Source organism: Balaenoptera physalus, assembly GCF_965194825.1.
Source record: "Balaenoptera physalus genome assembly, chromosome: 16".
Taxonomy (NCBI): Eukaryota; Metazoa; Chordata; class Mammalia; order Artiodactyla; family Balaenopteridae; genus Balaenoptera; species Balaenoptera physalus.
In genome coordinates, this window is record NC_138898.1 from 87,088,507 (window position 1) to 87,103,753 (window position 15,247).

The following is a 15,247-nucleotide window of genomic DNA, read 5'->3' on the forward strand; positions in this document are numbered from 1 at the left end:
TAATTTAACTCAAACTCAGGAAAGATGTTAGTGATAACCCAACATAACTGTTGCTTCCCAAGCGCTCTCTTTCATCTGTCAAAATGCCCAGCTTGCTGTGAGTGAAGGGAAATCTCCAGAGACTCACAGCTTTGGCAACAGGGCCCCACTCAGCTGTGGAGACTGTGACCTGAGCGTGGACGAGTCACGGGGTGGGCGGGGAGGGGTGGGGTCTCACCTGCACCAGCGCCTCCTTCATGGCGGTCCAGTTGGACACCCGCCAAGCACACTCCAGGACCAGGTAAGGGTTAATGTGACCTTTGGACTGGCCGTACTCTGTCAAGGCTTCCCACTGGTTCAGCTCCTTGGAGCACCTAGAGATCAGGGATCGGGGGCCAAAGCTTAGTGACCACACCCACAGATGGGATTTCAAGTCATTTCCATTCCACCGAAAGGAAAAAGTATTTCCCCCCACCAGAGAAGGGCGGGCTTCTGCAGGATGCTGAGGTGCCCCAGGGCAGTAAACTACGCGCCCCCGGAGTAGCAAGAACCGCAGCCCCTGCGGCAGAGCTCAGAGCTCCGGAGCCTGTGGAGAGCAGGGGTCGTTCACTGTTTCTCCAACACACTCTCAATAACTCAAGACTTTAAAAGCTGTTTATAGGTTTTTGTTTGTTCTTTTCTTCACGGGGCCATAAAGAAAGCAGCAAAGTTCCCTCTTAAAAACACTCATTATGAGAAAATTTCAGAGACTTCTCACTGGTTTCCTTAACTGATTCTTGAACACGTCACTGTTCAGCTTACCGAATCCAGTGGTCCTCCCAAAGCTGGTATTCTGGGAAAATAGCAGGGGATGCATTACTCCTCTCATGTTCTTTCTTGGCTTTATCCATTGCCTTTTCATATGATTCTTGTGCCTAAAAAAGTTAAACTGCTTTCAAACTGCGGTTTAACTAGAAACTTTTACATGACCATTGCTCAATTATTTAGGGCAAGTTGCATCACAGACCCAGGGGTGTCTCGTTGCTCTTCTCTAAGGTCACCCAACACCCAGAATTCTCCATTCAGAGAACAGAAGAGAGTGGAGGAGAAGGAGCGTAATTCCCCCCACACAACGGAAGGAGCGGCAGGGAGACCGCCCAGGCCCCGGGTTCATTTTTCCATCCGTCAGAGACGAGAGCGGGGGCCGCAGCCCGAGCCTCTGCCTCTGGAGCTTCTGTGGCTCAGTGTCCTACACGCGGCTGCGACCATACCTGCGACACTGACCCACGCTACGGTGAAAGGACAGGCACGAGGATTAAAATCTCACACTGATCACAATCTACCTACCACTTCCAACAGGATCAATGACTGTAGATAAGAAGCATCCACATTAGCAGCTAACAGTAAACGATTCAGGACTGAGCTTTAAAAATGTTCACGTCACATACGTACGTTTCTCTGAAACTGAGACTTTAATCAAAGAGTCTTTATGTGGATAAATAAATGCTTCAAAGAAAACAGTAAATTTCTTATTTAGACACGAACTGACTTGAGGACATGATAATAAAGAACCACTATAAACGCCTTTCACCACCCATGCGACCTGGACATCCCGCCCGACGGCACTACCTGCTCGAAGAACCCGTGCTGCTCATAGGCGATGGCCGTCGCCGTCTCCGAGTACTTGCAACGCTTCTGCCACAAGCCCGCCCACATGTCTTCCTCTTGTAACAGAGAGTAAAGCTCAGCGAGGGAATCCAGAATCTCCTGAAACACAGGTCACGGTTTCTGAGTGCTCATGACAACTGCTTTCCCCCTGCCCCAACAAAGCAACTTCACGGTACCTAATTTAAAATCACTGGGGAGATGTTTGCTGGGACCACGAGGTCACCAGCAAGGAAGACGTGATCAACAAAACAAGGCGGGGCCTCACCTGCTGAGGTGGAGTGATGCTCTCCTGCTCATAGAACTCCGTTGTTTGCTTGGGCTTAATCTGCAGGCTCAGCCCTTTCTCAAAGGCCTGGTGCTCGAGCATCAAGGTGGAGCGGAACCAGAGGTTGTGGGTCTTCCCCAGGTACTTGAGCACGCAGGGCCGGATGGGGATGGGAGGGACACACTGGGACATGGCCTCCACGAAGCAGTTGAGGGCGCTGGGCTGGCAGTCCCGCTGCACCTGGTGGCTGCCGCTGCACAGGAATGGGCTGACCTCGCCCGCCAGAGCCTGGAACCCAAGAGCAGGCTGACCTGGGTCTCGTGCAAAAATTAGCATGCTTTACTCTCTCACTCAGCATCTGAGATATTTTTGATTATTCACTCTTGGATAATACTAGTTTCCTCAGCCTTTGAAACTTAACCAATTACTTATCAAAACCTAAAACTACATTTTTCAAAAGAGGACTTAAAAAACAGACTCACATGCTGCTGTCTGTCAGACAGGATTTTCCACAATCTGGGGAAAAGCTGGACCCACGTCTTTTCGGCCAGCGTGGTGGAGATGTGGCACAGCTGGACGAAAGCGCCGAGCAGGGCTCCAGTCTGCGGAGAGGAAAGACCGGTGTAGCGGGCAAGGGCTGGTGCTGAAACCCCTGCCACGCGGGTGCCCCACGCATCTTTGGTCAGGAAACGTTACTGCCCCACCTTACCACACGCTCCTCCACTTCCAAACTTTCAAAGACCTGAACAAACGTCATGCCAAAGTGGAACACAGATTCTGAGCACCACAGACCCCTGGTGTGCTTAGCAGCTGAGCCAGGACCTGGGTAAGGGGCTCACCAGTGACACACCTACATTTTTAACTTTCAAGGGCATTTCCTATTACTGATTCCACCAGGCCCGAGAAGTACGAACACAATGCTGATGCTGAAAGTGCAAACGAGAGGCACACAGGCGCCATCAAAGCAGAGGCTGCTGAAGATAGGACGAGGAAACAGGAGAAGCATACACATACTAGCTAAGCTATTTGCCAACAGGTGTAATTCTGAAGAACAAATCAAGAACCGTGAAAGTTCAGAGTCTCTACAATTGACAGTGGGCAAGAGTTGGAGAGGTGCCTGGAATGCACAGGGCTGAACCAGAACACCCCACAAATGGGGTCGGATTTGGAAACCAGGGGCCCAGAGGGTATATCAAATCCGCAGATGCGTTTGATTTTGTCCACAGCTCCGTGGTTTCTGAAGTATGAATTTCTTCTAAACAGCCAGGTTTCTGGCTGCTTGAAGCCCAGCTCCCCACGCGGCATCAAGAAGCCGGTGCAGAGGGGCTCAGGCACACACTTGCCGTCCCTCCATGGGCCCTGCCGCCCGAAACAGAGACACACATGTCACATGTCACAATCACGTTGTCCTTTTTACCCAACAACAGGTCAAGAAGGGAATTCACTCTCATACCCACATCATTAAAAATGCAAAACCCAAGGATACAAATATTCCAAGGAAAATGGAAGAAAACATTTAAGTGGAGAATACTCCTACTTGCTACTCAGGCTGCCCAGTGAGGAAGGCCATGCTGAAACGAGCCTGGCTGACCTCACGTGGCTGCTCCCCTCACCCCGGTCAGGGCGTCAGGTGCCTCCTGGCTCCAAGTCAGCGTGGCAGAGGCCAAAGTACTCAATGGCCACGAGTATCCACAGACCTGCCTATAGAAACGCTCACCTCGAGCAGTGAATGGGGGAGTCCACGGGTTCACGGACTGTTCAAAATGTTCAGGGGCAGGGGGAGAACCACAACTATCCCCCCAAATTTGCACAGACCTTCACTTCCCGGAGCGTATCAAGAAATTTGTCGTGTCTGTTGGTTAACATATGCAGCTGGTTTCCAATGTCCTTTTCCGAAAGTTCTTTGGTTTTGGGCGTGCTGGTCTGATCTCCAGGAGCTAGTTCAATATCTATCTCCACATCCTAAAAAACAGAAACAAACATGTAAAATCAAAAGGTCAATTGAAGAAAATCAACAATCACAACTCTTGTTAACTTCTTGTTGCACTTTTGGTAAATAAAATTTTAGTTTCTTGGAAGTTTATGATTAAATAATCTTGAATTCTAAAATAAACAACAAGCAGATTAAACTAGACCAGACCTAGCTCTCTTTCTTACATGACACTATAAAAATGTCACCATTTTGTTTTTATATTTGGATTATGGAAAGCAAAGTTAAAAAGAAATTACAACTTCAGGGACTTCCCTGGTTGCGCAGTGGTTAAGAATCCGTCTGCCAATGCAGGGGACATGGGTTCGAGCCCTGGTCCGGGAAGATCCCACATGCCGCAGAGCAACTAAGCCCGTGAGCCACAACTACTGAACCCGCGCTCTAGAGCCCAAGAGCCAGAACTGCTGAAGCCCACACACCTAAAGCCTGTGCTCCACAGTAAGAGAAGCCACCGCAGTGAGAAGTCTGCACCCCGCAACAAAGAGTAGCCCCCACTCGCTGCAACTAGAGAAAGCCCGCGCGCAGCAACGAAGACCCAACGCAGCCAAAAATAAATAAATAAAATAAACAAAATGCAACATAGCTGCCTGGCTGTCTTGCTCATTCAGATTAATAATATTGTCAGGAGAATGCACAGACCCTTGTTGGCATGGTGTTTTACACAACTCGTCCCCCAAAAAGAATGAACCTTATTTCTCTCTGAATTTTCTGGGAAGTCACAGTCAAAATCCAATCATCAGACTAGGCTCTAAGTCACATTATTGGCCATTTGGTGTGCACCCTTGAAAATGCAGAAGAATCACTTCCTAGCTGGCAATTTATTTCACACAGGAGGATGACAGAAAGAAAAAAAGATTCTATCACCAAATGATCTAGTGCTTAGCAACTGCTAAGTGAAGAGAATTTTTATTTATTTGTAAATAAAATAAGTGGATGTCTCACATACAGAACAGGGTACCAACTACCCCTTTTAAAGCCAAGAGGGTACCCCTCCTCCTTCAACACTGACTGGCTGTCTTCTAACACCCAACGCGCCAGGCAGGCTGAGCTTCCAAGGGCCAACACCCTAAAGGGAACAGCTTACAGACCGACACCCCGCGTGGTGTCAGCCACTCCACACGGGGCACTGACAGTCATCGGGGCCAAGGCTCTGCCCTGCCGCTCGGGTCTGGGCTCCACAGCCGCCCCCCCAGGACTGGGCAGAGACACAGGAGGTTCACAGTAGGTGGACCGTGGAGCCAGCTAGAGCCACAGTTCCTTCATGACGGCGTCACTTCCTGGAGCAGTGCTTTGTAATACAACAGGGGCTACTCCTGACTTGGGGAGAACAATCACCAAACAGTAAAATACCCTTTGCTCAGCAGCACAGCCCATGATAAAGTGATCTCTCTCAAAACTTAATGACAAGACAAGGTGCTTATCAATTCTCCTTTAAAAACATCTAACTGAATGAAAATAACCAAGTGTCCATCAACAGATGAATGGATATTATTCAGTCATAAAAATGAATGAAACCTTGCCATTTGCGACAACATGGATAGGCCTTGCGGGCATTACGCTAACTGAAATCAATCAGATGATTTCAATTTTATGTGTGGAATCTAAATACACACACACAAGCTCCTAAATACAGAGAACAGACTGGCGGTTGCCAAAGGCAGAGGGTGGCAGGCAGGTGGAATGGGTCAAGGAGTCAAAAGGTACAAACTTCCAGTTACAAGATAAAGAGGTCCTGGGAATGTAACGTACAGCATGGGGATTGCAGTTAACAATGCTGTGCTGCGTATCTGAAAGCTGCCCAGAGAGTTAGGTCTTAAAAGTTCTCCTCACAAGGAAACACTTCTGTAACTATGTGTGGCGATGGATGTTGACCACACTTACCGTGATGATCGTTTCGCAGTACATACAGATACCAAGTCATTACACTGTACACCTGAGACTAACAGGATGTGTGTCAATTATGCCTCGACATTAAAAAAAGGAAAATATAAGTATTGAACACAGTTACCACGTTCGGAGCTTTCAGGCAGAGACAGGTTTTAACACACTGCTCTTGCCCTAAAAATATTCTAAGGCTGATACAAAATTCTCCAACAGGGACGGGAGCCCCACTGTGAAAAGGCGGCACCGTGCACTGGGCGTTACCTCCTCCTTGGACTCGCTGTTCTCCCGCTCCCGGGGCTCCTGCTTGACGTGCGTGACCATGGCGAAGGCCGCGCGGTCGTGGCTATCGGCCAGGTTGATGACGTTGGTGATGGACGGGAGCATGGCGCCCTGGCAGCTGGTCCCGATGGGCGTGCCCTTCTCACACACGGCCAGGAGGAGCTGGAGGGGGTTTGCGGGAGAGAAGACAAACCTGGGATGCACGCCTGGTGCTCTGGCGTGTGGACCCCGTTACCCCCGAGGTGCCTCGACCAGCACGTGCTGATGACCCCAGCGCCCAGCTCGCTCTACACCCCCCAGCTTAGAAAGGAGTCTGGACCTCTCTCCCAGCGCCCCCACCCAGGCACCCCTGACTCCGTGCCTAGGCGTACACTCGGCGTCTCCCTCCCTCCCAGACAGGACCCCTCCTTGTCCTCTCAGAGGCATGTCGCTCCACCCGCCCATCTTCCCGCCGCTCTCGTCTCCCACCCACATCACCGGGTCCTGCCGGCGTCACCTCCTGCCCAGACACAGCTTCCTAACTCATCGCGACTTACTCTTCTCCAACTCATCTCATTCCACAGGCTGACCTCGGCACCCCCTCCCGACACCCCCAGGGGCTTCCCACAGCCCGCAGGGGACGGTGTGAGTTCCCTAGGGGGGCGCCCGTAAGGTAACAGTCCCCACACGCACGCAACACCCCCGAGACTATTCCCCAAAGCCCCGACCCGGCTCACACCGCCCCCGACCCAGCCACTCTTGCATTCTTACTGGACACCCACTATGTACTGTGTGAGGCCCTGGGGATTCGTTTGCCAACCTCACAGAGACGGTGCCCCCGCCTGGTGAGGCTGGAGCGTCAGAGGGAAGGACAAGACCAACATTAACACGTAACACACACGCTCATCGTGATGGTGCAGCCCAGGGGACGGGCAGGCGACAGAGGACGGAAGGGCGCCTGCTTCAGTTCAGCGTGGGTGTCAGGAATGTGGCATGGGTGAGAACCCGGGAGGCCAGTGAGGCTGCAGACTAATGAGCTGGGGCAGAGGGGCAGCACAGGGCTGGAGAGGGGCCAGCGAGACCGTATCCTGGAGGTGGGGTTTTGTGCTGGGTACAAAGGCAATGAGCGACACAGTCTGCTTTACTCTATCAGAACAAGTTTGCAACAGTAAAAACTGTGGCGGGCAGGAGGGAAGGTGGGTGAACACTAAGGACACCATTCCTGTCATCTTCGTGAGCCAGAGAGGGAGGCAGGAGAGGGGAGGGAGAAAAGCGAGTGGCCTTGAACTGGTAACACCTGGCGACGGACCAGACACACAGGAAGGAGGAGGCAGGACAGCAGGTTCCTAGCTGTGCCCTTCAGCCCGCCCCGTCCTCTACATGGCCCAATGTCTTTTTCGTCTTTGTCACTTCCTACCCCCGGGCTTGGCACCTAATAGCAATCGGTAAGTCTCGTGAAAGAATGAAGAATAAATCAGGGAACTCTGCCCACTGTGTTGCCATTAGTGAAGTTCCAGATACTGCTATTTACAGCACTCAGAAAATGTACGCTCAGCACCAACGGAAACATGCCAACAAGCTCTCACTGAAACCCAGTGCCACGATTCCCTTCTCTTCCCTCAAAGAGAATTTCACAACCTTGTCTCATTAGACAAACTGGTCTGGTAACCTATTTGCACAGCATCGGTAACCTGCTTTGGGAAACCCAGGTGGCCTGGTGCAGTACGTTGGTGATTAATCGAAAGAATGAAGCCAGAAGTCTGACTACAATCCTGTGAACAACATCAGAGACCATCTGAACTGCTGCCCACTGAAACAGTCTGACCGTTCACACGGGGCCTCGTCTCCAGCACCCTGACCCTTTGCACTAAGGGGTCAGAGCCCACAGCGTTGTCAGGCTGGTCTGGCCTGGCTGCTTTAAGTCTTTTCCCTTCCTACTAGAGATTAAAGCGGTCTTGTGGTAGAGATGTCTGATCTGTCTTTGCGTGTGTGGACACCCGGCCCCAGGCCCCCCGCACGGACCATGAGCTGGGTCCGTCCTACCTCAATGCACTGCTTGATCCAGAAGTGGTTCCCCATGGCCTCCCAGTTCTGGGAGCAGGTCACGTAGAGCAGGCGCTCGTAGACGCGCCGCTTCATAGAGTTGTCGAAAACCTCAAAAAACTTGGCCCTGATGAGCGGCTGGGCGCAGCGCAGCCCAGAGAGAAAGGCAGGCTCAAGTTTTGCGGTCAGCTCGCTGCCAGAAAGCGTCTCATCCCTGCAATCCAAGGAACAACACCGAGATAGCAGAGCTACGCAGGACGGGGGACCCTCTGGTCGTAAACAAACGAGCAGTGAACAAGTGGACACCAGCTTTCCGAAAAGCCGCCATGAAGGCCAAGAGTGTGTTCCAAATCATCCTGGGCTGATGCAGCGTTTGAGCAAAAAGGCTCATTAATGATGCCAAAATACGTTATGTGATTTACATGAACATTTAAAATTTAAATATAATGAAATTAAAAAGTCACATTACTGGCTAGTCAGAGAGCACGCCGGGGACTGACACGAGCAACATTTGATTAACTGCTGTGATTACCTGTAGACGTAGTTAACAAGGTCTAAAAACTGTGCGTTTAGTTCAAGGTCTTCTGGAAAACGCTTTTCTACGTAGGTCATCATTTTCACAAGCAAAATGGACTTCTCCCGGAGTGTAGGTGTCTGTACAAATTTGTTTTTTAAAAGAAAAGCTCAATTATTTCTGTTTGAAAAAAGACAAGACATGTTCCCAAGTATTTCAGCCATATGCTCTACCAATTTTTAAGCTCTTACGATCTTGTCAGGTAAGATAAGACAAGGTTGTTTCTAAATGGTTCTTCGGATGCTTAAGATCAAGACAGGTGCCAACATAAAAGCAACTAAACTAAAAAACAAATCAGAAGTTTGAAAGCATCTTACTAAATCAAATAATAATCCCCCATCATTATTATTCTTGGCTTAACTTCACCACCACAGAAGACTAACAAGTAAGGTTCATTTAACATTTTAACAGAAGTAAAACCTTATAAGATAAGTGACCAGTTATTCCAAATTTCTGTTTAAAATCTGTTAAGCACAGTGAGAAAAATCCACCGTAAAGGAAGATTCGGTGAATGCAAACACTGGAGAAAAAAATGTTTAGTTTGAGAACTTGCAGAAGAGCTTAGAATGCGACGCCTGAATTTCCTTTTACACACACAGGAAGATCACCTGGCCAGAGCACAGCCCCTCTTGGCAGCTCACCTGATTGGCTGCCATCGGGGAATTATTTTTAACCCATTCTTCCACAATTTTAACCACGGCCCGGAGCATTTTGGCGTCGGGGGATTTCTCAATGAGGGAGGTCAGGATGGCCTGGATGAAGTTCTTCCTCATCTCCATGCTCATCACAGCCAGGCGCGTCTTCACCAGCTCCAGACTCAGCATCACCAGCTCACTGGTTCCTGCTCAAGCGGAGAAAGAGCCCAACGATCCCTACCAACTTGCCTGAGCAGGCAACCAACCACCCGCCCTGCATGGCACTCTGGATTCTGCCCATTTCCTCCCCAAAAGATCTTCTCTTGCAACTAGAGCTCTGGGATGTAAAGTGCCTCACGGCTTTCTGACTACTCCGCTTTGACAGGGGGGCCCTGTAAGAGCCTCCTCACAGGGGAAGGGATGATGGAGCTGGTGGGACCGCTGCAGGCAACCCCGCATACAGCCAAGCCCTCAAGTCACACGCATGGCACTGGTGCTCCGAGGGGCAACTGGCAGAGTGACAACCGCAGCTCCCTGCCTCACACCAACACATCCCCGATTCCTGAAGCTCACAGCTCAGGTCTGGAACCAGTGACTTAATTCCTCTTCAGAAATAATAGCTCTGATAATAGCAATCTGTTTTATAGCAGAATTGTTAGATAACGCTCATCTAGTGATGAATGTTGCTCAAATTTCTTCACTCTTACATTCACAATTTTTAAAAGCAGCTCATTTTAAAAGCGAGTCTTATTACGGTTGTAAATGAAGTGCTCAGAACCTCTCTGTGAAGAGCAAATGATGCTGAACTGCATAAACACAGCAGACATTCGTGTTGGCTTTAGAATCTAATCACAGCCGGCACGTTTAGGTGCCGAAGCCTCAGGGGAGAACACGGGGCCGAGCCTGTCACCTGAGGTGGCTTCCGTGCTGCCCGAGGCGGCCTGCGGGCTCAGGTGCTCTCGGACCATCTTCTGCAGGGAGCGCATGAAGACCGAGATCAGCCTGTCGATGTAGCTCGGGTTGTTGCTGCAGGCAGACTTGAGGATCATCAGGGTCCCTGAAAGGTACGGAGTGACAGGTGTTTTTTGAGAAAAGTCTTTAAAAATTGAGTAATTCACAAAAACGTACTACTTAAAACATTAAAAAACGTGCTAGACAAAAATGTGCCATTTCTGACAAAAGTACAGGTTAATCCCAAATGTCAACATTACAGGTGACCCTTAAACAACACAGGTTTGAACTGCATGAGTCCACTTACGCATAGCTTTTTTTCACTAGTAAATACTACAGTGCTACACGATCCGGGGTCGGCTGAATCTGTGTACGAGGGGCTGCAGACACGAAGGAACCACGTAAAATATACAGAGAGCCGACTGTAACTCATAAGAAGATTTTCGCCTGCAAGGGGTCAGCGCCCCTCGGGCCCAGAAGGAAAATCTCATCCAGTGCGCAGCTGGACCACGCTGGGAAAACCACGATGGACACACGCTCACCAAAGAGCTGGGAGGGGTTGGCGCTGGCGGCCTTCTCGTAGTTGGTGAGGCCCTCATAGATGACTTTGCCCACCGCCGCGTAGAGGCACTCCAGCTCCTCGTACTTGGAGGCCACGCTCGAAGTGCCTGAAACAGTAGTGGGAACCTGGGCTCTGGGGTCCGGCTCGCGGGCCCGGCCAGGCTCTGGGATGCTAACTCTCCTCAGGGCAGCATTGAGCTTGGCTGTCTGGGACCTGCGGGGACTGACACGGGCACCTCTCACCACAGGACGCGTGGTTCCCAGTTTACGGAGCTCAGTAACCACCTTTCATGCCACCAAGCCTCGCCTGAATACCCTAAATAGACTTACATATGAGATGCCAAAATTCTATCTTGTCAGCTGTTCAGCAATTGACGAAATATTTTAACCTAACTTCCTTTAAATACCATATGGAAATGGTATGTTCAGCTGATGAAGAAAACTGTATTTCCAAAGCAGACAAAAAACTGCTTTGGAAAAAAACTGCTAATGTAAAGACTGCTACCATGAAGTTTTTATGTCAACTTCTTTTAAAGAAAGTTTAAAGGTACAAAGAAAAGCAGAATAATAAAATGCTCACTATAGTAACAGGAGGATGAGCGTTCTCAGCTAACAAGCTCTGTGCCCACCCATCCACTCGGAAAGAAAGGTGCCAACGGCAAAGGTCACATACTTGGCTCCGTTGGGAAAATACTCATGAGGCGTGAGAGAAGGCTGTGGACGGCTCGTAACACTTTGGTGTTTCCGCACGTCATACAGGCCGCGATTCCACGCTGCAGGGGCTTGAAGCTGCTCAGGACGGCTGGGGACTGCAGCACCGTCAGCAAGAAGCTCAGCACTTCCAATCCTGTGCATATGTTTCCATAGTTCACTTGATTGGGCTGCTCCTGCAACGGAGAACACAGGCCACACACAGATGAGATAAACACTACAGCGAATTACAAACAGAAACCAAGCGAAATTAAAACTACACGTGTCAATAAGTACTTGGAAATGAAATAAACAACCACTGAAGAATAAACACATCAGAAAGATAAATGACCACCATATTTTATTAACACAGTAGGATTTCATAATCTTCCTTTTAATAAATTTTCTTTAAATATTTAGTCAAACTTCCCTTAAGCTCATGAAAGATATTAATATTCGATATTAAGTAGTACTAAAATTTTGAAAATCACTAAAATCTGGTTTAAAAAGGCAACTATTGCAATGAATTTTGCTTTTTTCTCATGTTTTTTTAGTTAAAATACATATCCTTCCAAAAGGAAGTATCTTTGAAACTATGTATCATGAAATCAATCTAACAGATTGTCAGCATTAAAAAAAAAAAGAAAGAAAAAAAAACCCAAAAGAAAAAAATAGAAAATAGAGCACAAGTTTTACAGTAAGGATTTAAGTTTGGCCTCACGACACGTGTGTCTGTGGCTGGCGCACACACATGCCCTGCAGGTGCACCGTGTGTGTGCACTGCTGTGAGGCAGATCATGGGGAAAGGCAGGAAGTCAGCGTGAGCAGACCCAGCGCCCTCAGAAAACGTCAGCCTGTGAAGGGGCTGAGCTTGATTCAATGGTGACTACATTTGATAGGAAAATAATTTGACCTTTCAAAGAGAAAAAGAGGAAAGAAATCTGCAAATAAGTTAAGCACCAAGCTAGAAGCGAAGCACGTGCTGCAGACTCAGGGGGCCTATTACTCTGTTTCCATAACACAGGTTAACCTGTTTAACCTTTCAAAAAACTTGAGCAATGATGCTAATCTTTGCAGCACAAAATAACAAACGCTTACAGTAGGTATGATCATCCTGAGACCAAAAGCTTTCAAATTTCACCACAGAACTAGATAAACTGAACTGTATCCTGGTAATGAAATGGATAAGGCAAGAGAACAGCTTCTGCAACCTCCAGAAAATTACAGAATAGTGGTTTTCACAGAAACAAAAACAACCAAAAAACCCAACAAATAATTAGCATCTGGGGCTATCTCTAATTACCTGACTATACAGTGCTATGTCCATCATTCAATCTATTTTAAAAATTCAACTTTACTTTAAAAGTGGCTACATAAGTCAACTAAAAATGTTTATTCCATGCCAGCGGGTAGGTGGGTTTAAGAAATTAATCTGTGAAAGGCAAGAGAAGTATTCTGTTTTCAAAACTCCCAACTCTCCCTGGGGTGGAGGTGAGAGCTGAAGATTTAGAGCCATTTTCAGCGAAAGACACTCCCTCCTCATTAGCCAGTGGCCAGAGGAGGAGGCGAAAGGGGCCATGACCAGCCGCGGGCAAGGAGATTGGGGTTGGTGGCCCGCCCATGCCCGGGCCCTCACACCTACCACGCTCATTAGCAGCTTGTCGAACCACTGGAGTTTGAGCTCCGACTTGGACCACATGTCCGGTCGCAAGGCCGTCTTCAGGAGAGTGACACACCGGCGGGACAGCACCTCCCCAGGAGACCCCGCAGTGTTGGTGTTGTCGTTGACCTGGAAGTTCACTCACGTTCAAGCCCGAGTTTCCCAGCACACGTGTTCACAGGCCTCTCGCCCGCTGCTGCCCCGCGCCCTCCCACCCCAGCGCTCCACCTCCTGGCCACCTCCTCTTCCGTCTGACTCAACCTCGCCTCAACCCAGCTGTCTCTGCTCCCCCTGGGGACACCCCCTCCTCCCTCACAGTGGGCCAGTGGTGATCTGCACTCATTTGTGCGATTAATCCATTAGCTGGGCCTCCCAGGCCGTGCCCAGCACGCTGCAGCACACAGGAAAGGATCGGTTGAAGAGTTTAGAAGACTGTTTTCAGTACTTGGAGATCCTCAATAGTGTTGCAAGATATACTATTTTTTAATAATTATAAAAACTACTTTGTAAGGGAAATTTCAGTTACAAGGTTTTTTGAAATATAAAAATGAAAAGTTTCAGGAATTGATTCCCAACAACTCCATGAAAATATATTACTGATTTGAATGATAAATGCAAGTTATAAAGCATCTGAATTACTAATGTTATCCATAACTTACGTAGGTTGGGTCATCCCAACACCTTTATGACATAGATAACTCGAAAGTCAAGTGATTTGCCCAAGATCACTGAACTGCCATGTTTCCCCAACACCAAAATGCTATTATAAGCTATACCATTACTTCATCACCGCTGAAAAAAAAAATGTTTTTAAAAATCCTATTATAAAACACAGGCAGATTTCAGATATTAGCAAGTCACGAAATAAACGGAATTCGGTATGAAAGGGACAAAACTAGCTCTCAGACCCTGGTTTGTCTTTCTTTTTTGACTAAACCATCACAGACAATCAAACTCACTGAAGCCTATCAAGCAGCCTTTGTTCAGAAGGATCCCTAACTTGAGACACACAGATACCACACCTGACAGGCCACGCGGATGAGGAAGTTCACCACGGTGTCCGTGTGCTGCTTGTCAATGGGCTTGGCCAGGAGGGAGTCCGCACCCGGCAGAGACTGGCTCCGCCCAAACACCTGCAGACGGGGGGAAGAGAGTTCTCAACAGCGCAGCCCACTAACTGCACGCGGCCCTCCTCCCCTGGGCAGACCCCATCCTGGACGTCAGGGACACCACCGGCCGGCGTGGTCTCCGCAGAAGAAAGACAAGCAAAGTAGCCGTGGAGAAAGTATGGGGTCACGTGCGTGAGACTGAAAGGGCCCAAGGTCCAGGAAGCCAGCAATGTGGGACATCGTGGGGTTTCTAGCCGTGGGCGCAGCCTTTCCCAGCTGTCCTGCGGGCACGGCGCCGGGCACTCGGCCCACATACAAAGTTTGTTGGACAAATGAACCCGTAAAAGAAGGCGCTCGCAGCCTGTGCACGTGCTCTTACTGCGCTGATGGCTCCCGTCGCCGTCCTGAAGCGCTTCACTTCCTGCGCAGAGTCCACTGACAGCCCTCTTTTAATGGAAGATGAGACAGAGTTGACTCCTTCTCCACTTGTATTTGGGTCCATGTCTGCATCCGGCTTAAAGAAACACACCCACACTTGACCTTCCTGACTGTTCTCCAGGGAGAGGCATAAGGAACAGTCAGGGAAGACTCGAGGGGCTGACGCCCTACCTGCTGGTCCTTGATCCTCTGCAGCTCCCACTTGATGACGACTTCGGACAGGTCCACGGCCAGCCGCCTCTGCTCGATGGTGACGCTGGGCGTGAAGCCCAGCCTCTGCATGGCGCTGACCATGTGCTGCACCAGGTGGTGCCGCACCGGGTAGTACACCTGCGGGCGCAGGCCGGGTCACGCCAGGGATACTGCGTGCCGCCCCGCACGCATGCCCACGTAACCCGCCTCGGCCCCGACACACACAACCCAACTTCCTGCCCAAGAATTCTGAACCGTAACTGTAGCAGAGAAATTCTCATCATCTTTTGTATGTGTGTTTATCTCTCCCCCCACACCCCACTGAGTCCCAATATAAGAGCGTGTTTCAGCCTTTTAGGACCATCTTTAAA

The 15,247-nt window shown here is 49.4% G+C and overlaps 1 protein-coding gene across 17 annotated transcripts in view; it reads right to left on the reverse strand.

Annotated features, from left to right (window-relative positions):
• Positions 1-15,247, reverse strand: part of TRRAP (transformation/transcription domain associated protein) — a 119,177-nt gene that overhangs the window by 43,481 nt on the left and 60,449 nt on the right. For 10 of the 17 annotated variants that reach the window (XR_014254775.1, XM_082429825.1, XM_082429827.1 and 7 more), the window contains 17 exons: positions 14,856-15,014; positions 14,626-14,760; positions 14,160-14,270; positions 13,120-13,266; positions 11,461-11,674; positions 10,769-10,894; positions 10,186-10,332; positions 9,282-9,481; positions 8,599-8,720; positions 8,067-8,280; positions 6,027-6,206; positions 3,707-3,853; positions 2,374-2,493; positions 1,892-2,197; positions 1,588-1,725; positions 781-893; positions 218-353 (listed from right to left, as the gene is read on the reverse strand). Coding sequence is in view for 16 of the 17 variants with exons in the window: in XM_082429825.1 (XP_082285951.1) it covers positions 218-353; positions 781-893; positions 1,588-1,725; positions 1,892-2,197; positions 2,374-2,493; positions 3,707-3,853; positions 6,027-6,206; positions 8,067-8,280; positions 8,599-8,720; positions 9,282-9,481; positions 10,186-10,332; positions 10,769-10,894; positions 11,461-11,674; positions 13,120-13,266; positions 14,160-14,270; positions 14,626-14,760; positions 14,856-15,014 (2,715 nt within the window). In the remaining variant the exon portion in view is untranslated. The remainder of the gene's footprint in view (positions 1-217; positions 354-780; positions 894-1,587; positions 1,726-1,891; positions 2,198-2,373; positions 2,494-3,706; positions 3,854-6,026; positions 6,207-8,066; positions 8,281-8,598; positions 8,721-9,281; positions 9,482-10,185; positions 10,333-10,768; positions 10,895-11,460; positions 11,675-13,119; positions 13,267-14,159; positions 14,271-14,625; positions 14,761-14,855; positions 15,015-15,247) is intronic. The other 7 variants (XM_082429821.1, XM_082429820.1, XM_082429818.1 and 4 more) reach the window with 1 other exon arrangement.